The 21,103-nt window shown below is 49.9% G+C and overlaps 1 protein-coding gene across 6 annotated transcripts in view; it reads right to left on the minus strand.

Moving 5' to 3' along the window:
* Positions 1-5,078: 5,078 nt before the first annotated feature.
* CHST6 (carbohydrate sulfotransferase 6) overlaps positions 5,079-21,103 on the minus strand; it is a 45,731-nt gene continuing 29,706 nt past the window's right edge. For 5 of the 6 annotated variants that reach the window (XM_063700340.1, XM_063700338.1, XM_063700339.1 and 2 more), the window contains 2 exons: positions 14,815-14,889; positions 5,079-12,877 (listed from right to left, as the gene is read on the minus strand). In XM_063700340.1, the coding sequence (XP_063556410.1) occupies positions 11,674-12,861 (1,188 nt within the window). In that variant the 5' untranslated portion in view covers positions 12,862-12,877; positions 14,815-14,889 and the 3' untranslated portion in view covers positions 5,079-11,673. The remainder of the gene's footprint in view (positions 12,878-14,814; positions 14,890-21,103) is intronic. The other variant, XR_008672801.2, reaches the window with a different exon arrangement.

The following is a 21,103-nucleotide window of genomic DNA, read 5'->3' on the forward strand; positions in this document are numbered from 1 at the left end:
CGAGGCTTGTGACGAATAATAATGTTTTTGTTTGTTTGGTTGGTTGGTTTTGAGACAGAGTCTCACTTTGTTGCCCAGGCTGGAGTGCAGTGGCGAAATCTCAGCTCACCGCAACCTCCGCCTCCCTGGTTCAAGCGATTCTCCTGCCTCAGCCTCCCCAGTAGCTGGGATTCCAGGCGCGTGCCACCAGGCCCAGCTAATTTTTGTATTTTGAGTAGAGATAGGGTTTTGCCATGTTATCCATGTTGGTCTGGTTCCTGACCTCAAGCGATCCACCTGCCTTGGCCTCCCAAAGTGCTGGGATTACAGGTGTGAGCCACTGCACCTGACTGGTAATTTTTTTTTTTTTTTTTTTTTTTTTTGAGACGTAGTCTTCTTCTGTCGTCCAGGCTGGAGTGGAGTGGAGTGGCGCAATCTCGGCTCACTGCAACCTTCGCCTCCCGGGTTCAAGCAATTCTCCTGCCTCAGCCTCCCAAGTAGCTGGGATTATAGCTCCGTGCCACCATGCCCAGGTAATTTTTGTATTTTTAGCAGAGATGGGATTTCACCATATTGGTCAGGTTTGTCTCAAACTCCTGACTTCAGGTGATCCATCCACCTTGGCCTCCCAAAGTGCTGGGATTACAGGCGTGAGCCACCGTGCCCAGCCTGAAAACTTCTTTAAAAATCATTGAATTGTACAGTTAAAATAAATGAATTTTATGCTACATAAATCATACCTTTTAAAATCTTTTTAAAAAGTGACCATTTCACCAATCTGCCAAGCAAGGTGGCTCATGCCTGTAAACCCAACACTTTTGGGAGGCCAAGGCTGGAGGATTGCTTGAGCCCAGGAGTTTGAGACCAGCCTGGGCAACATAGGGAAACCTTGTCTCTACTAAAAATTCAAAAATTAGTCGGGTGTAGTGGCACACACCTATAGTCCCAGCTAACTCCAGAAGCTGAGGTGGGAGGATCCCTTGAGCCCCAGAGGTCAAGGCTGCAGTGAGCTATCATTGCTCCATTGTACTCCAGCCTGGGCAACAGAAGAAGGCCCTGTCTCAAAAAACAAACACACAAATGAACAAACAAAAAACCCCACAAGAATTTAAAGATGGCTCAGGAATTTAGTAAATAATTAAAGCTGAAACTTTTTGTCATATAAGTTGAAATGGAAAAACCTGTGATTCACAGGTATTTTCTGGTGCAGCTAGACTTCTTGTTGGCATTTCAGATTCTGTAGGATTTTTTTGTGACAGTGGCTGACAGCCTTTTTCCATAATTGTGCTATATCCAATGCTGGCCCTGGAAATAAATGGTGTTGCTCCACCAAATTAATCATAATAAAGAAAGGAAAAGAAAAATAAATAGAACAAGAAGAAAAAGATAGAAATAAGAAATTCTACCGAGCACAGTGGCTCACGCCTGAAATCCCAACACTTTGGGAGGCCAAGGTGGGTGGATCACCAGGTCAGGAGTTTGAGGCCGACCTGGCCAACATGGTGAAGACTGTCTCTACTAAAAATACAAAAATTAGCCGGGCGTGGTGGCGGGCGCCTGTAATCCCAGCTACTCAAGAGGCTGAGGCGGGGGAATCACTTGAACCTGGGAGGCAGAGGTTGCAGTGAGCCAAGATCTTGCCATTGCACTTCAGCCTGGGCAACAAGGGCAAAACTCCATCTCGAAAAAAAAGAAAGAAAGAAAAAAGAAATTCCTAAAACAGAGGGAATCTATAGGTCATCTACAAAGAAATGAGAATCAAATGGTTCAGTAGCCAAATGAAGAAGGCTGGATGACAATGTACCAACACCTTCAGTATTTGCAGAGAAAATGATTTTTTTAAAGCTTTTTAGTTTTTAAATTTTTTTAAGAGACAGGGTCTCACTATGTTGCCCAGGCTGGTCTCAAACTTGTGAGCTCAAGCAATCCTCCCGCCTTGGCCTCCCAAAGTTCTGGGATTACAGATGTAAGCCACTGCACCCGGCCATTAACCTATTTTACACTCAAAAGTATTGTGTGCAAAATACATATTTTCCATTTTTGTTTGTTTGTTTGTGTTTGTTTGAGACAGAATCTTGCTCAGTCACACAGGCTGGAGATCAATGGCACAATCTCAGTTCATTGCAACCTCCGCCTCCCGGGTTCAAGCAATTCTCCTGCCTCAGCCTCCTGAGTAGCTGGGATTACAGGTGCCCACCACCATGCTCTGCTAATTTTTGTATTTTTAGTAGAGACAGGGTTTCGCCATCTTGGCCAGGCTGGTCTCGAACCCCTGACTTCGTGATCCACCCACCTCGACCTCCCAAAGTGCTGGGATTACAGGCGTAAGCCACCACACCCAACCCATATTTTCCTTTTAATTCAAGAACATCAGCAAGACTGTTTATTAGAATTTTCTCTTGAGCCGGGCGCGGTGGCTCACACCTGTAATTCTGGCACTTTGGGAGGCTGAAGCAGGCAAATTGTCTGAGCTCAGGAGTTCCAGACCAACCTGAGCAACACGGTGAAACCCCATCTCTACTAAAATAGAAAAAATTAACTGGGAATGGTGGTGTGTGACTGTAGTCCCAGCTACTCAGGAGGCTGAGGTAGGAGCATTGCTTGAACCCAGGAGCCACTGCACTCCAGCATGGGCAACAAAGCCAGATTCCGTCTCAAAGGAAAAAGGCCGGGCGTGGTGGCTCACGCCTGTAATCCCAGCGCTTTGGGAGGCAGAGACGGGCGGATCACGAGGTCAGGAGATCTAGACCATCCCTGGCTAACACGGTGAAACCCCGTCTCTACTGAAAATACAAAAAAATTAGCCGGGCGTGGTGGCAGGTGCCTGTAGTCCCAGCTACTCGGGAGGCTGAGGCAGGAGAATGGTGTGAACCCAGGAGACGGAGCTTGCAGTGAGCTGAGATCGCGCCACTGCACTCAATCCTGGGCGACAGAGCGAGACTCCGTCTCAAAAAAAAAAAAAAAAAAATACGTGGAAGAAATCAATTATTGCAGGGTTACATAATCAATTATGTATTACATTAGGAAACATTATTTTGAATTTAGAATTCGATCTTTAGTTCATTTATGAATTGACAGGTTAAAAAAAGACATTTAGCCTTGCAGTACTCAGAAAATGGAGGTTTCCTGGGCCCTGTCTAAGGAAGCCGAGGAGGCGGTCCAGCACACCAGACCCCCTGGCCCCTTGCTGCTCTTTCAACAAGCCAGATGCCTCCCCTCCTTAGGGCTTTTGTATTAGCTCTTTCCTGCTCCCAGACAGGCTACCCATGATTGCCCTTAACATACTCCCTCACCTCCTGTAAGACTTTCTTCAAATGTCGCTTTATCACTGAGACCTACCCTGATCACTCCATTAAAAATTACAACTCACACCTCTACACACATATATTCCTCATCCCCCGATCCTTCTCTACCTTAATCCTTGGCACTTTCTAATATGCTAAATAATGTAGCCATTTATTAAGCTTATTCATCAGCTCTCTCTCCACCATCAGAATGCAAGTTCCTGAAGGGCAGGGTTGTTGTTGTTGTTGTTTGAGAGAGTCACACTCTGTCGCCCAGGCTGGAGTGCAGTGGCGCGATCTCAGCTCACTGCAACATCCGCCTCCCAGGTTTAAGCGATTCTCCTGCCTCAGCCTCCTGATTAGCTGGGATTACAAGCGTGCACCACCACCACCACGCCTGGCTAATTTTTGTATTTTTAGTAGAGATGGGGTTTCACCATGTTGGCCAGGCTGGTCTCGAACTCCTGACCTCATGATCTGCCTGCCTTGGCCTCCCAAAGTGCTGGGATTACAGGCGTGAGCCACTGCGCCTGGCTGGTTTTTGTTTTGTTTTGTTTTGTTTGTTTGCTTTTGAGATGGAGTCTCGCTCTGTCGCCCAGGTTGGAGTCATTTGGCGCCATCTCGGCTCAATTCAACCTCCACCTCCCGGGTTCAAGCAATTCTCCTGCCTCAGTCTCCTGAGTAGCTGGGACTACAGGTGCATGCCACGATGCCCAGCTAATTTTTATATTTTTAGTAGAGACTGGGTTTCACCATATGGGTCAGGCTGGTCTTGAACTCCTGACCTCAGGTGATCCACCTGCCTCAGCCTCACTAAGGGCTGAGATTAGAGGTGTGAACCACTGCACCCAGCCTAGGGCAGGGGTTTTTGCTTTTTGTCTGTTTTTGGTCCTGCTGTATCTCCAGCTCCTATAATAGCCCAGTGCCTGGTTGGTGCTCAACCCATAATGTGTGTTGAATGAATGAGTGGAGTTCTTGAGGACTGGGAGCAGAATAACACAAGACTTGCAGGACAGGCCAGGTTTTCTGGTCTTACTCCCAAAGGAGAAAATGCTCGATTGGCTGGAATGAATTGCCATCTTGGAAAAATGGATAGTAGGCCAATCCTTTCCATTTCATCAAGACTTTAGCTCTGGTTCTTTCGTTTTTTGTTTGTTTGAGACAGAGTCTCGCTCTATTACCCAGGCTGGAGTGCAGTGGGGCGATCTCGGCTCACTGCAACCTCTACCTCCTGGGTTCAAGCAATTCTCATGCCTCAGCCTCCCACGTAGCTGGGATTTCAGGCACATACCACCACACTTGGCTACGTTTTTGTATTTTTTTTAGTAGGGACAGGGTTTCGCCAAGTTGACCAGGTTGGTCTCGAACTCCTGAGCTCACGCAATCCGCCCACCTCGGCCTCCCAAAGTGCTAGGATTACAGCTGCACCCAGCCTAGCTCTGGTTCTTAAGGAACATGGTCTGAATAGAGTCATTCACAGAATAAGGATTTGCTCTGTAAGAGGATATTTAAATTGTAAGAGAATCTGCTGGGGGCATGTGGTGCTTAAATCTAAATCCATTAACTTGTGAAGGTAGTGGGGATAACCCACCGGACCTCAGCATAGGGGTCATTCGACGTAAAGAAACTGCTCGCCTGATCCACTGGTGTGGAGTGGGCCTGTGGGTGAGGGACAGATTCCAGCCCATGGTGGTTTGAGTGTGTGATGAGTGAGATCATTCAGTAGAGGGCGCTGGGAGAACTGATGACTCGCACCAATCAGGAATATTGCATGCAACTTAGATCCAAGCGTAAAACACTAGACTACTAAAGTACTGGAAGCAAGCGTGAAGACCATTTTTATCACTGTAGGAGGACAAAGTCGTTTCAACAAGACACAAAATCCACTGACCATAAGGAAAGGATTCACATTCAACAATATGATAAACTAGGTGAAACTTTTTGAAATTTGATTGTGATGAGGTGGTGATTTGATTTCACAGGTATATACAAATGTTTAATCAAACTTTACACTTTATGTGCAGATGTTGTATATCAATTATAGCTCAATGAAGCTTCTTTTTTTTAAGAAGCCTGAGGGGAAAATGCCATAAAGTAAGTTAACAAAACAACAACAACAAAAAACAGATGACAAGCTAGGAGAAACCATTTGCACAACAAAAATAACAAAGCATACTCAAAAGAGGCTGCGGTAAGTCAACAGCAACATGGGCACAGCCTTGAACAATGAAAAAGGAATACAGTTGATTCCTAAGCATGAAAAGATGTTCAGCTGCCCCAGGAATTAAAGAAGTGCAGACTGAAACATCAAGTAACATTTTTCACCCATCAGGTAGGCAAAAATTAAAACCATTGATTTAACCCTGTAGAGGTGATGGGGCAGTTGTGGCGGTGGGGGGGTCGCGGTCTGTAGGAGTGGGTGACAAAGGCACATCAAAGACAAAGCTAGGGGACACAGGGTCTGTGGTGGCCATGAGGAGTTGATACAGTGTTGATGTGGATAATATATCTTCTTGATGCCAAATAACAAAAATAAGGCCCACCATTGATTCCCCAACAGCCTCTTGATAGGTGGGTTCTCTGACCTATTCCAGGCGACACTGTTTCTACGCACCCGTCAGCCCATCTAGTGCTTTGATTGCCCCTTCTGAGCTCCCACAGCCAGAGCAGAGGCAGCAAGCGTGCCTGCCCCTAATTGTGGGTGACTGCTGGGCCTAGACACTTCTAGCTGCATCACAGGGCCTACAGGTAAGGGGAGACACTAATTACAGCCCTACCAGCAGGGAGGGAGCCTGGATCCTGGTGGAAATTGGAAGCTGCAGGTGCCAGGAGCCCTCCGTTCTCAAGTGTATCGGTTAGGCAATGCTACGTAACAAACCACCACAACACTCAAATGACTGAAACACAATAAGCACTTTTATTGCTCCTAAAGTCTTCGACTTGGCCGCAGTGCTGTGCCCAGCTGGTCTCGCTCATATGTCTTTATAGCTACTCTTCTCAAGTGGTGGACTCAGTTTCCCCACCTCTGAATCTGGGTGAGCCCTGGGACTCCCTTTGGCCAGTAGAAGGTAGCCGAAGTGGCTGCGTGCTGATCAGCTGGAGCTGGCTGGTCTAGGATGGCCTGGATTGGGACCCCTGAACTCTCCTTCTCATGGTCTCTGCTTGTCCAGCAGGCTGGCCTGGGCTTTCTCCCGGGCAGAGGCAGAGGTCCGAAGCAAAGGAGCAGCATGCAGGTTCTCTTCAGGTGGAGGAAAGCAGAGGCGTCACCTCAGACTATGCCTTTTTCACATAAAAATGATTTTCAGCTGAAGGCAATTAAGAAGCAGAAAGTGCAGGAAAAGGTCAGGTTTCCCTCCCCTTTTCTGCCTAAAGGCACGATATAAACTCTCCATCACTGGAGACAACCCTTAACTCAGAGGTTGTACCAGAGGCTGCTGCAGACAAATCCTGTTGCATCAGCTTCCTCTCGGATATTTACCATCCCATAGTTTACCACCTTTGGAAGCCTAAAACTGTTGTCCTTGGTCATCCTATCTCTACAAATTTATTGTCTTTTTTAAAAATGCTGTGTAAGACAGTGTTCCAAGCTATCACTTTGTTACTTTTCATTGAGGCTTATCCTGAGTGATGTTGGCTGCCTGTGTTAACAAACTGTTTTTCGCCGGGTACAGTGGCTCATGCCTGTAATCCTAGCACTTTGGGAGGCCAAGGCAGGTGGATCACCTGAGGTCAGGGGTTCCAGCCCAGCCTGATCGACATGGTGAAACCCCATCTCTACTAAAAATACAAAAAAAATTAGCCGGGCGTGGTGGTGTACACCTGTAATCTCAGCTACTCGGGAGGCTGAGGCAGGAGAATCGCTTGAAACTGGGAGGCGGAGGTTGCAGTGAGCCAAGATGGCGCCACTGCACTCCAGCCTGGGGGACAAGAGCAAGACTCTGCCTCAAAAAAACAGAAACAAAAACGTTGTTTTTCTTTGTGAATCTGTCTTTTCATTAAAAAGTCTCTGTTAATCTGTTTTGTTTTGCTATAACAATACCACAGATGGGGTCATTTATTTAGAGATAGGTGTCTTGCTCTGTCACTCAGGCTGGAGTGCACTGGCATGATCATGGTTCAATGTAGCCTCAACCTCCTGGGGTCAAGCAGTCCTCCCAACTCAGCCTCCCAAGTAGCTAGGACTACAGGTGCACGACACCATGCCCTGCTAATTTTTTTTAACTTTGTAGAGATGGGGTCTCACTATGTTGCCCAGGCTGGTCTTGAGTGCCTGGTCTCAAGTGATCCTCCTGCCTCAGCCTTGCAAAGTATTGGGATTACAGGCATGAGCCACTGAACCCAGCAAGGGTCATATATAATAAATAGAAGTGTATTGGCTTACAGTTCTGGAGGCTGGGAAGCCCAAGATCAAGGAGCCAGCATCTAGTGAGAGCCTTCTTGCTGCGTCCTAGCATGATGGAAGGCATCATATGGCAGAAGGGCAAAGTGAGGGCGAGAGAAAGACAAAGAATGAACTCCTTCATTTAAAAGGCACCACTCTCAGGATAACCAACTCACTCCTGAAATAATGGTGTTTTTTTTAAGACAGAGTCTCGCTTTATTGCCCAGACTGGAGTACAGTGGTGCAATCTCAGCTCACTGCAATCTCTGCCTCCTGGGTTCAAGCGATTCTCCTGTCTCAGCCTCCCAAGTAGCTGGCATTACAGGCATGTGCCACCACACCTGGCTAATTTTTGTATTTTGACTAGAAATGGTGTTTTACCTTGTTGGCCAGGCTGGTCTCAAACTCCTGACCTCAAGTAATCCGCACACCTCAACCTCCCAAAATGCTGGGATTACAGACATGAGCTACCATGCCTGGGCCCAGAAATAATGTTATCTACCCATTCACAAGGGCATAACCCGCATGGCCTAATTTACTTTTCATCAAGCCCCACCTCACAACACTGGGGATCAAGGTTCCAACTTTGGGGGACACAATCAAATCATAGCAGAGCCCCAGCTGAAAACCTAAGACAGGTGGAGGTAAAGTTTTGCTTCCAAGGCCTATGCTTCAAACTGGCTCACAGGAAGTTGCACTACACTCGTCTACAGGACAAAACAAGTCACAGGACCAGCCTGGATTCAGAGGTGGAGAAACAGACTCTACTTCTTGATGGCAGGAGCCATGGTCACATAGCACAGAGTGTCAACACAGCAAACCACTAACAGTGGTCAATGCAGTCACCCCCACAGCAACCCAGAGCTCTGTGCCCTGTCACAGCATTGGGCAGTCCCCAGTGATTAAACCTTCCTGTTGGGACTGCACTCTCACAGAGATATAAGACATACGTGATCAGCACAAGTATATACCTACCCAGCCCTGGCTTTACTGTGCCTAGTCAGCCAGGCCACTTTCTTTGTCCTGAAAGCTGACCTGGGTTCACTGTGAGGCTTGACTGTACTGCCCATGCGCAGAGAGCAAATTCGGGAGCCAGTCAAACATGTCCTGACACCTTGGGAGTCAGGGGAGAATGGATGGGTCATACAGCAAAGGACTTGGATACAAAGAAGCCATTAATTGCAGCCATCAATAAAATTTGTGACCTAAACAGGGGCAAGTGAAGCTTGTTGGGCATGCTGGCTGGGCATGAGATGGAGTCTTGCTCTGTCGTCCAGGCTGGAGTGCAGTGGCATTATCTCGGCTCACTGCACTCTCCACCTCCTGGATTCAAGGGATTCTCCTGCCTCAGCCTCCTGAGTAGCTGGAATTACAGGTGTGCACCACCACACCCGGCTAATTTTTTTTATTTTTAGTAGAGATGGGGTTTCACCATGTTGGCCAGGCTGGTCTCAAACTCCTGACCTCAAGTGATCCACCTGCCTCAGCCTTCCAAAATGCTGGGATTACAGGCATGAGCCACCACGCCTGGCTTGTGGTTGAAATCTTAACCCACAATATGATGGTGTTGGGATGTGGAGCCTTTGGGAGGTGATTAGATAATGAGGGTGGAGACCTCAAGAATGGGATTAGTGACATTCTTTAAAAGGCCCTGGAGACTGGGTACAGTGGCTCATGCCTGTAATCTCAGCACTTTGGGAGGCTGAGGTGGGCAGATCACTTGAGGTCAGGAATTTGAGACCAACCTGGCCAATATGGTGAAACCCAGTGTCTACAAAAATACAAAAATTAGCTGGGCATGGTGGTGCATCCCTGTAGTCCCAGCTCCTCAGGAGGCTGAGGCAGGAGAATTGCTTGAACTCAGGAGGCAGAGAGAGGCGGAGGTTGCAGTGAGCCGAGATTGTGCCACTGCACTCCAGCCTGGGTGACAGAGCCAGACTCCATCTCAAAAAAAAAAAAAAAAAAAAAAAATGGCCCTGGAGAGCTGTCTCCCATCTTCTACCATAAGAGGACACAGCTAGAAGGCACTGTCTGTGAAAAAGTGGGCCCTCATCAGACAACACTGGTGGCTTGATCTTGGACTTCCCAGTCTCCAGACTCTTGAGAAAAACATTTGTTTATAAGTTACCCAGTCTTTTTTTTTTTGAGATGGAGTCTTGCTCTGTCACCCAGGCTGGAGTGCAATGGCATGATCTTGGCTCACTGCAACCTCCGCCTCCTGGGTTCAAGCGATTCTCCTGCCTCAACTTCCCGAGGAGCTGGGATTACAGGTATGTGCGACCATGCCTCGCTAATTTTGTATTTTTAGTAGAGGAGGGGCTTCGCCATGTTGGCCAGGCTGTTCTTGAATGCCTGACCTCAGGTGATTCATCCCCCTCGGCCTCCCACAGTGCTGGGATTACAGGCATGAGCCACCGCATCCAGCCAAGTTACCCGCTCTTAAGGTATTTTGTTATAACCACCTGAACAAGAACAAAGACATTCTCTAAGCCACGTAGTACACATTCATAAATCTGGGGTTTTAAATACCTTCCTCCTATTATTGTCATGAGGGACAGATTCAAGTTTCATTTGGTTGAAGCTTCTAAACCTGGAAGGAACCTAAAATGAGCTTCAGCTTCAAGGCTAATGTGCCTGTTCTCCCTCCACGTAAAGCAGAAAATGCCAGATCTCCCTTGCCCTGCTTGCTTTGCAGGGAGGATGTGACTCCACAATCCAGGTTCCCCCAATCTGTGGCCACACCCAGGATGAGGATCAGAAGCTAGTGATCACCAGCATCCCTCCTGGTAGCTGATGGCAACGTGAGGGAAACTGCCTCATTTCACAGGTAACAGGGTCAGAAGTTCTGTTGGCAGCCAACACAGTTCCCAGACCAGCTCTGTGTTCCAATGTGACTTGGGTTCATTTATGTGGCTAACTCAACTTCCCTGTCCTTTCCAGAGGTTCCATGAGCTCTTCTTTTAAACATGTACTGGGCACTTATAGGCTCTCATTTCCTGAGCTCGGGACTAAACCCTCTACACAACCAGTATTCCTTTACTAAGCCCCGTTGCCCCCAGAGCTAGGAGGTGTGGCTCACAGGCAGGGATCATCCTCTGCTGTCCTCCAAGGCCTGGACCAGAAGGACCAAGGGAAGACAGTTCCAGCCCAGAGCCATTTCCCTTCCAACCTCTTGGCAAGCCTGATGAGTTCCACTCCCCCCTGACGGGCACACCTGCCTTCCAGGCACTGATCCTGCTTTCCCCCTCTTGCTCTGCCACTCACTGTGCCTGGCTTGCTGCCCAGCCCTCCCCAGCCTTCTCTCCTCCTACCTTTCCCACTTATTGCCTCCTTCCAGGCTTGTCCAGGATGATAAGCTCTGGTCTCAGCATTCACAGCCTCCTCTATCTCTCAGCTGTGTCCCTGGTCATGACTCTGCTTGCTCTTCCCTAAAGCAATTAAAATAGGAAAATCTGACCCTTCTCACCCAGAAGGCAGGTCCTCTCCTACCCACTGGAGACCCAGAGCAAAAGCTCTCTCCTCCCTTCATCCTCCTTCTCACCATGTGATTTCAGACAAGTCCTTTCACTTCCGAGTTTTGCCATGTGTGCCTGTGTGCATATGTATGTGATGTACAGACCTCTGGAGCCATTTCACCACAGTGCCTCTCCACTCCCAGCCAGTGCCAGGGCACCCCCTCAGCTGCTGCAGGATGTGTCACCAGAAGGAGAGAGTTAAAGGGGAGGAAAGCCCTTGAGTAGGAGACAAGTCATCTGAACGCACACCCTGTGCCCAGAGGAGGCAGGGGCAAGAGTTGCTTTCCATGAAGAGTGCACCTGATGAGAAGGCAGCTCCAGAGGACTCATAGGCAAACCAAGAATCAAGAGAGAAACAAACGTGCAGTCCTTGCCTACTTGGTTGGGGGGGGGGGGGGGGTCGTACCACAAACTCCTTGGTCAATATAGGGACCTGCTTCTCCGTGCGCCCCAGCCCCCTCTGCACCATGCACTCTCCTCCCGGGCCTAGCGCCTGCTACAACTGTGGCCTCCACTAATTTCGGGGGTGCGAGGCGGTGGATGATGCCCAAGTGAAGCCGTTCAGGCCTCGTGGCAGCACCAGATCAAGGGCGAGGTTGCGCTGCTCATCCTCAGAGTATACAGGCCGGTAGCCCAGCAGCTGCAGGGCACCAGCGCACAGTTCCTGCACGCGGCGGATCTTGGCAAAGGGCAGCGCATGGCGCCAGGCCTGGGAGACGTTGAGCGCATTCCTGGACGAAGTCTTGAAGGCTTCGCGGCGCGCACCAGGTCCAGATCCGTGGGTGATGTTATGGATCCAGGCCTCGAGCTGTGGCGTGAGACTCAGCCCAGTGAAGGCGTAGAGCGCACGGATTTCTGCCAGCGGCTCCCGCGCCAGGTCCTCAAAGCGCACCAGGCGGTAGCGGCCGCGCAGAAAGGGTGGCGGCTTGAGTGTGGCGGCCTCGGCGATGCGTACGTGGCTACGGCACACCTCGCGCACCACGCGCAGGCCGGGGTCGGCCTCCACCCACGTGCCGTTGGTGCCCAGCACGATGCCGTTGTCACGCGCCAGAGCCTTGGCTGTCTGCTCCCGGGAGCGCAGCACGGCCCGCGGGTCGCGCACCAGGTGCACGATGCGTAGGTTGAGCGCGGGGTCGCTGAGCAGCGGGTAGAGCACCTGCAGGTTGAAGAAGCGCACCTCCTTGAGCACCACGTGGCTGTAGGAGCGGCAGGCCTCCCGGGCCAGGCTGAAGGACTGCCGCGCGCACAGTGGCTTGCACACGGCCTCGCTGCTGATGGCGCCTCGGGGAAAGGCACTGCAGGCGGGTGGCGAGCACAGTGCACGGCTCACGGCCCACTGGAAGAGGTCGGACAGGTTGCGGCGCCAAGGCAGATAGGCATCAAACACGTCCATGTCGCACAGGAAGACGGAGCGCACCAGGTCGCGCACAGCCATGTGCAGCGTTGCGGCGCTGCCCTGCGACAGGGTGGTCCACACGTGCCACGCGGGCTCCATTAGGTAGAAGACGTCCGGGTGCTGGTTGAAGAGTTGGCCCACGAAGGACGAGCCCGAGCGCCACGAGGACAGCACCAGCACATGCACCCGCTCCTCGCCGCCTGCTGGGGACGAGGGCCCTGGCCGGGAAACCAGAAAGAGGAGGAGGAAGGTCTGCGCCAGGAGGAGCGCGGTCACTGCTGTGCTGGAGACGCGCGGCAGCCACATGCTGACTGCTGGGGGCCTTAGGGAGGAGAGCGCAGCGGTTAGGGGCTGCAGCCTGCACGCCCATCCCGTACTCCACTGCCCAGTGCCCGCAGGGGGCAGATTCGACCACCAGACCCGAGCATCCCATGAACATGATGGTCTCAGTGGGGAGCTCTCCCGGAAATGTGGCCTTAAGACATAACTCAGGATCCAGTCTAGCTGAGAGCAAAAGTACAAATGCAGAATGCGGTCGCAAATCTGTCTACATGTGAGTCCTACCTTCTTAATGTGAGTCCTACCTTCTTAGTTACCTACCCACATTACCATTGTCTATTTGGAGAGGGAAATATATTTCAAACGGAATTCCTGTCTTTTGCTTAAGAATTCCTGTAAGGAAACTCTTTTAGGTTGTTGAACTGACGGGCGCTCTGGTGGATGTCACAGCACGGCCAGGCTCCCTGAGGCTCTTCCACTCCGTAGCCTGTGGTCTTTTTCCTTTTTTAATTTCCCACACTACACTGACATACATAGCCTGTGATCTTGAACCAAATATTGGATCGCCCCGTGACTCAGTTTACCCATCTGCAAATGGGAGATGATACCAGCACATAATACAGGATTTAAGTGGATTATTGGAAAATGGGAACATGTTTGAATATCCTGGATGGACAGGAGGGACATGTAGTAATGTCCCTAACTGAAGAGTGCCCTTGCTACAGCGTGTGCTTCTGCAGTGTATGATTTTTTTTTTTAAAATAGACAGGTATAACTTTTCTTATGGAAAATAACTTTTCTTATTGAAAATAAGCAAATAGGCGCTGGGCGTGGTGGCTCATGCCTGTAATCCCAGCACTTTGGGAGGCCGAGGTGGGTGGATCACCTGAGGTCAGAAGTTCAAGACCAGCTTGGTCAACATGGTGAAACCTCATCTCTACTAAGTATACAAAAATTAGCCAGGCGTGGTAGCGGGCACCTGTAATCCCCAGCCACTCAGGAGGCTGAGGCAGGAGAATCGCTTGAACCCGGGAGGCAGAGGTTGTAGTGAGACGAGATCGCACCATTGCACTCCAGCCTGGGCAAGAGCGAAACTTCATTCCAAAAAAAAAAAGGAAAGAAAATAAGCAAATAGGCAGGATGTGAACCTGGGATTCAAGCCTGTAATCCCAGCACTTTAGGAGGCTGAGGTGGGAGGATACCTTGAGGCGAAAAGTTTGAGACCAGCCTGGGCAACATATGGATAGCCTGCCTGTCTCTACAAAAACATTAAAAAAAACAAAAAAAGAAAAGCCAGGTGTGGTGGAGTGCGCCTGTGGTCCCTGCTACTCGGGAGGCTGAAGTGGGAGGACTGCTTGAGCCCAGGAGTTTGAGGTTGCAGTGAGCTTTGATCATGCCACTGCACTCCAGCTTGGGCGACAGAGTGAGACTCTGACTCAAAACATACAATACAATATCAAAATGAGCAAATAAGGCCAGGCGCAGTGGCTCATGCCTGTAATCCTAGCAATTTGGGAGGTTGAGGTGAGGAGATCACCTGAAGTCAGGAGTTCGAGACCAACCTGGCCAACATGGTAAAACCCCATCTCTACCAAAAAAAAATACAAAAATTAGCTGGGCATGGTGGTGCATGTCTGTAGTCTCAGCTACTTGGTAGGCTGAGATGTGAAAATCGCTTGAACCCGGGAGGCAGAGGTTGCAGTGAGCTGAGATTACGCCACTGCACTCCAGCCTGGGCAATAGAGTGAGACTCTGTCTCAAAAACAAAAAAATGAGCCAATAAATAAAGTGGACAAAGAACACCAATTGTTGCCATCACCGGTAGGGGGTGAAGTGCTGAAGGCAGCATGGGCTCCAGAGGGAGCATGTCCTGGAGCCCTGTGGGTTTGCAAGGAGACCAGTTGAGGCGGAGCTGGGATGGAGCCAGAGAAGCAGAGAGGTGAGAGCAGAGGACTGTCCCGGCCAGCTGAGGGGACTCACCACTGTCCAGGGCTGCTGGGAGAGCTGCAACGCTGATCACAAATCCATGGGAGATGATTAGAGGTTCCTCAGCACCTGGTAAAGCAGGAGGGCGATGGAGTCACACTCTACAGGGGAAGATAGCCCCAAAAGCGACACAACTTCTCTGAGGCTCGATTTCCACTTCTGTAGGATGGGATTTGCAACATTTAACCTCTTAGGGCTGTTGTGAGATGCTGCTGCAAACACCTATGAAGAGAGGGCCTGGGAAAGCATTCCTTACACACATGCCCCCGTTACTGTTACTGTCCCTGTGCTGAGCTACTGTTTGGAGAGGAGGAACCCCTCCCCCTGGGGAGTCTCCCCCGAGAGGAGACACCCACAGGCCACCTACTCTTCCAATCCCAGTATCTCACAGGCCACCCTCTGGCCTCCAACCACTAGCCCTTTAGTGGACCTTAAGAATGTCACATAGGTCGGGTATGGAGGTTCATGCTGGTAATCCCAGCACTTTGGGAGGCCAAGGCAGGCGGATCACCTGAGGTTGGGAGTTTGAGACCAGCCTGACCAACATGGAGAAACCCCATCCCTACTAAAAATACAAAATTAGCCAGGCGTGGTGGCACATGCCCGTACTAGGGAGGCTGAGGCAGGAAAATCACTTGAACCTGGGAGGCAGAGGTTGTGGTGAGCCGAGATCATGCCACTGCACTCCAGCCTGGGCAACAAGGGGGAAACTCCATCTCAAAACAACAACAACAACAAAAATGTCACACATGTCTCACAGGGTGGAAGGAACACTGAGCCAGCCTCCCGCATTCCAAGGTCCCAAAGTGTTCTTCTCTTTGCACCTGTTGCTTCTGCAATGATCTCAAGACTGGGTGACTTTGGAAGGGAGGGGCCTGGAAGTTTTCTCCTTGCTCCTGCATCCTTTGCTCCCTGCCTTCCCCCTTCCCTTGTCCACATCACCCACTGAGAGAAGCCAGGGTCTAACTTGTGAGCAGATCTCATCTCTGCCCCTTTCCCGCATCAGGAGGCAACAGGGGTGGGTGGAGGATGCCCAGCAGCTCTGTCACCAGCTGACTCCAGATCCCACGGCCACTCTGGGAAAACCTGGAAGACGGGGAGAGTAGCCACTCATCTGCTCTGCACATGATCAACGCTCCTCCAGTGCCAGTGGGCTGACGATGGTTGGCTTCCTGCCAATGGGGCGCCGAAAGAGAAGGGAACTCATTTTCTGACTTCAATGATCACAAGTGCTAGGTGCTTCAAGTCCACATGATGACTTAACTCAACGGGCCCTGAGGTGGGCATGATGATGTCAATTTTTCAGGTGAAAGACTCAAGGCTTGGAGAGACAGCGAGAAAGCTGGGACCCCAGGACTCCTGTTCCTAAGCTTCTGGCACTTCTGATCCCAGGCTGTGGGCTTCTCCCACCTGTGATTGCTCCCTGCAGAGTGCAGGACCCTGCTGCTCTGGCCCAGACACAGTTGTCCTGGCCAACTCAGCCCTTCCCTGGGTAGGGAGGATCTTGATCCCAAGCCAAGGTATTTGTTACCTGTGTTTCAGGAAAGCCAGAGGTCTTCTTAAGTGACTCACACACTGCAGGAACTGCTATGAGATCCTATTACTGAAACTCAAGAACTAGGCAGGTGGTTGAATCATCCTACGCCACAGAGTCTCCAGAAGACCAGTTCCTAGCTGAGAGCATTCTGATAGGAGCCTTACGTTCAGCACAGTGGACATTTGGGCCAAGGTTTTGACATTAGGAAGAACAAGTCAGGCAGGCCCTGTGATAGGTACTTTTGTCTTCATGATTAAATGCTATCATCCCAAGTCCCTGGGAGGCAGAAATGACCATCCCTCTCTGTTTTAATTGAAGCAGTGGGGCTCAGAGACATGAATATCCAGTAAGAAGGAGGAAAGGCAGGGGCTTAAATCCAAGAGCCAGCCGGGTACGGTAACTCATGCCTGTAATTAGGGCACTTTGGGAGGCTGAGGCAGGTGAATTGCTTGGGCCCAGAAGCTCAAGACCAGCCTGGGCAACATGGCCAAACCCCATCTCTACTAAAAATACAAAAATTAGCCTGGTGTAGTGGCGCAGACCTGTAGTCCCAACTACTCAGGAGGCTGAGGTGGGAGGATTGCTTGAGCCTAGGAGGCACAGGTTGCAGTGAGCAGAGACTGTGTGACTGCACTCCAGCCTGGAAAACGGAGAGAGACCCTGTCTCAAAAATAAATAAATAAAAAATAAATAAATAGGCCGGGTGTGCGGTGGCTCACGCCTGTAAACCCAGCACTTCGGGAGGCTGAGGTGGGTGGATCACCTAAGGTCAGGAATTTGAGACTAGCCTGATCAACATGGTGAAACCCCATCTCTACTAAAAATATAAAAATAGCCAGGCATGATGGCAGGCACCTGTAGTCCCAGCTACTCGGGAGGCTGAGGCAGGAGAATCGCTTGAATCCAGGAGGTGGAGGTTGCAGTGAGCCAAGATCACACCACTGCACTCCAGCCTGGGTGACAGAGCGAGACTCCATCTCAAAAAGTAAATAAATAAATAAACAAACAAACATACATAAATACACCCAAGAACCAGACTCTCACTGCAGGGCTCTGTGGTGGGTGTCGCAGTCCTGAGCCTTTGTCCAGTGCCCTTTCCCATCCTGGAAGGCCTATCTCCCCCTTGAAAGTCTTCCCTTGATGAGGGGCACATATTTATTATATGTTTACTTTTTGGAAAAGTTAACACATAGGTGTTGTATAAAATTCTAAGCCACGCATGGTGGCTCACGCCTGTAATCCCAGCACTTTGGGAGGCTGAGGTGGGCAGATCACTAGAGGTCAGGAGATTGAGACCAGCCTGACCAACATGACAAAACCCCGTCTCTACTAAAAATACAAAAATTAGCCGGGTGTGGTGGTGGAGTGCCTGTAGTCCCAGGTACTTGGGAAGCTGAGGCAGGAGAATCATTTGAACCTGGGAGACGGAGGTTGCAGTGAGCTGAGATTGCGCCACTGTACTCCAGCCTGGGCGACAGAGCGAGACTCCATCTCAAAAACAAAACAAACAAACAAAAAAACTCAAGGTAAAGATGAGGGCATTGCCAGCTCATGTTTCATATGAGAAGACAGGAAAAGAGGCCACACTCCCTGGGCAGACACAGCCCCACACCAGAGCACAAGGCCAGTCAGGCAGAAAAAGTGACGCTTCCTATCTCTCATACCCTCTCCAGCCCTCCAACCTCAGAGGCAATTCTGCTTAAAATTTCCAACAAGTAATTAATGGTGATGATGGTGATGATGATGATGAAAATGATCATATTTTTTCAGGAGGAGGGTGGAACTAAAAAGTACAAGAGGCCATAAAGGGAATAGAAAGTTCTGTTTCTTGTTTTGGTACCCAGGAGCACCCTAAGCAGTGGTCCTTCTTAAGTCACAGAAACTTTTTTTGACATTAACTCTTTTTAAAATTTATTTTTGTCAAAATACTACACATAGCTTGAGAAAGGATAAAATATGCCTGGAGGCCAGGCACGGTGGCTCGTGCCTGTAATCCTAGCACTTTGGGAAGCCGAGGTGGGAGGATCTCTTGAGCCCAGGAGTTCAAGGTTGCAGTGAGTTATATCATTCTACTGCTCACCAGCTTGGGCAACAGAGTGTGACCCTCTTTCTTAAAAAAAAAATCAAAAACCTAAAACCACAGCAAAACACTCCAGCTCACAGCTGAAGCTCACAGCTGAAGTACTGAGAGTACATTTCCTTTCTCGTTTTTTCTTGTTTCCCTTAGTTTTCCTCGGGGCTAATTGCATTAGATATTAGAAAGGTTGAAAGAAAAATTTAAAAGATGTGAAAAGTAGAACAAAAAACATAAATGACAGATAAAGGTTGGAAAATAGAGAAAAGATAAGATCAGCAAAAGATTCATCCAGGAAAGCCAGTGCTCAGGATCCCTATCCTGGCAGAGCTGACAATCAAGTTGGGGACACTGAAGACACATCTGGCTATGTGACGGTCAAGAGGCCTGATGGTGTCCCAGTGGATGGCCTGGACATCCAGCCACAGAAGGGTCACGCTGGTCCTGGCTGCATCCTTATCTCCTGCATACCAGCAAAGTCCCCACCTGGCCTCCCTTCAGTCCATCTTGTACAGTTGCCCCCAGAGGTGCCTACATCACACATCTGATCCTGTCATTCTCCTTTTCAGTAACCTTCAGCTTTCCAACCTTATCTCCCACATCCCAGGCTTCAGATGGCCGGGGATAATCAGTGTTCATCAAACAAGCTCCATCTCTCCCAACTCCCTCACCCATGCTATGAGTGCGCAGCCCTGACTCCCACTGGGAGGCATTTCAGCCTCGCCTGCAGCCACCTCCTCTGTGCCTGTCAAGGCATGCCCCACTCTGCCCTGCATTGCACTTTGCTTTCCCTTCTTGCCTGTGAGCAACCCGGAACTTTGGATTGTGGTTTTTTGCAAGCGAACACCTGTTCTCCGGTGACTAGTGTGAGGATCGGCACTGCACAGGTGCACTGGACATGCTTGGTTCTGTCCACTCACTACCTGTTTTTCCTTCTGATAACAGTCTCTAGGCTTTTCCCTGGGGAACCACCCTCACCCACTCAAAAGTGCATGTGGCTCAGATGGGGCTGATCCACCACTCCCGGCTCCTAAGGGTCATGTGTCCCAAGACAGACTCACCTCTATATTCCACACACTGACCCTGCCCACCCCCCCCAGCCCACACAGAACTATTGGCCTAGGAATGGGACATCTGCTCAACTGCAATTCTGGAGTTTTGTTGATCACAAGGGAAGAGGAAACTGCCTGGGTTTAAAGTCAACAACAGAAGAGAACTCAGCAGAGAAAGTTCACAGGCAAGCTGACAGCATCATCTAAGCATTTGGATCCAGTTGTGCAAGGCTTACCCATGGACCCCTCAGCTGAGGGAAGCATTCACTTTCTGCTTAAGTCCCTGGGAGATGAGTTTCTGTCACTTACACCCAAGAGTGGTGATTAGATAGTGACAGTGAAACCCTTGGTGGGGTGAGGTGGGAAGGGTGCAGGGGCAGAGCTTCTGGGGGCTGGCCCTGCGTTGTTTCTCTCTGACAGTGCTAATTACACGGGTGTGTTCAGTTCGTGAAAGTTCACCAAGCTGTACTTTCATTATATGTACTCTGAAGAATGGCATACTTCAATAAAAAGTAAAGAATCCTGACTGAAGAAGATAGTAAGAGTCATGTCAAGGAATGTCCCAAACAACAAATGAGTAGAGGACATGAACAAATACTTGCCATTGCAATCAGATACTCTGTGGTCCACATCCAGAGGGAGGAATTCCCCAGTAGCCCACATGGCTTTCTGCCGAGCACCTTAAAGTCACAGGATCTTCTAAACATCCCTTACCATTTCTTGGCCTGGCCTGAGAGACCTAGGAAGGAGCTATGGTTCTGCCTGATTTGCAAATAGGAAAAGCAAGACATTGACCAAGGATGGTTTTCCATAGCAGGGTTGAACTGGAGCCCAGGAGTCCTGGCTCTCTGGGCAGCACTCACTTCCAGCCAAGCTCTGCCTACCCTCAACACAGCAGCTCCAGGCCGGGAGTGGTGGCTCACACCTGTAATACCAGCATTTTGGGAGGCTGAGGCAGGTGGCTCACCTGAGGTCAGGAGTTTGGGACAAGACTGACCAACACGGTGAAACCCCATCTCTACTAAAAATACAAAAATTTGGCCAGGCGTGGTGGCTCACGCCTGTAATCATAGCACTTTGGGAGGCTGAGTAGGGTGGATCACGAGGTCAAGAGATCGAGATCATCTTGGCTAACACAGTGAAACCCTGTCTCTACTAAAAATACAAAAAATTAGCCGGACGTGGTGGCGGACACCTGTAGTCCCAGCTACTCAGGAGGCTGAGGTGGGAGAATGGCATGAATCTGGGAGGCGGAGCTTGCAGTGAGCTGAGATCGTGCCACTGCACTCCAGCCTGGGTGACAGACAGAGTGAGACTCCGTCCCCCCTAAAAAAAAAAAAAAAAAAAAAAAGAGAAAAAATACAAAAATTAGCCAGGTGTGGTGGTGGGCACCTGTAATCCCAGCTACTCGGGAGGCGGAGTAAGGAGAATCGCTGGAACCCAGGAGGCAGAGGTTGCAGTGAGCCCAGATCATGCCACTGCACTCTAGCCTGGCAACAGAGTAACACTCCGCCTCAAAAAACAAACAAACAAACAAACAAAACCAAAACAACAACAAGACACAGCAGCTCTTCTTGTTACCAGCCTGTTCCAGCCCTGTTCATAGAATCTAAAGGAACA

The sequence above is a fragment of the Gorilla gorilla genome, chromosome 18 (assembly GCF_029281585.2).
Source record: "Gorilla gorilla gorilla isolate KB3781 chromosome 18, NHGRI_mGorGor1-v2.1_pri, whole genome shotgun sequence".
Classification (NCBI taxonomy): Eukaryota; Metazoa; Chordata; class Mammalia; order Primates; family Hominidae; genus Gorilla; species Gorilla gorilla.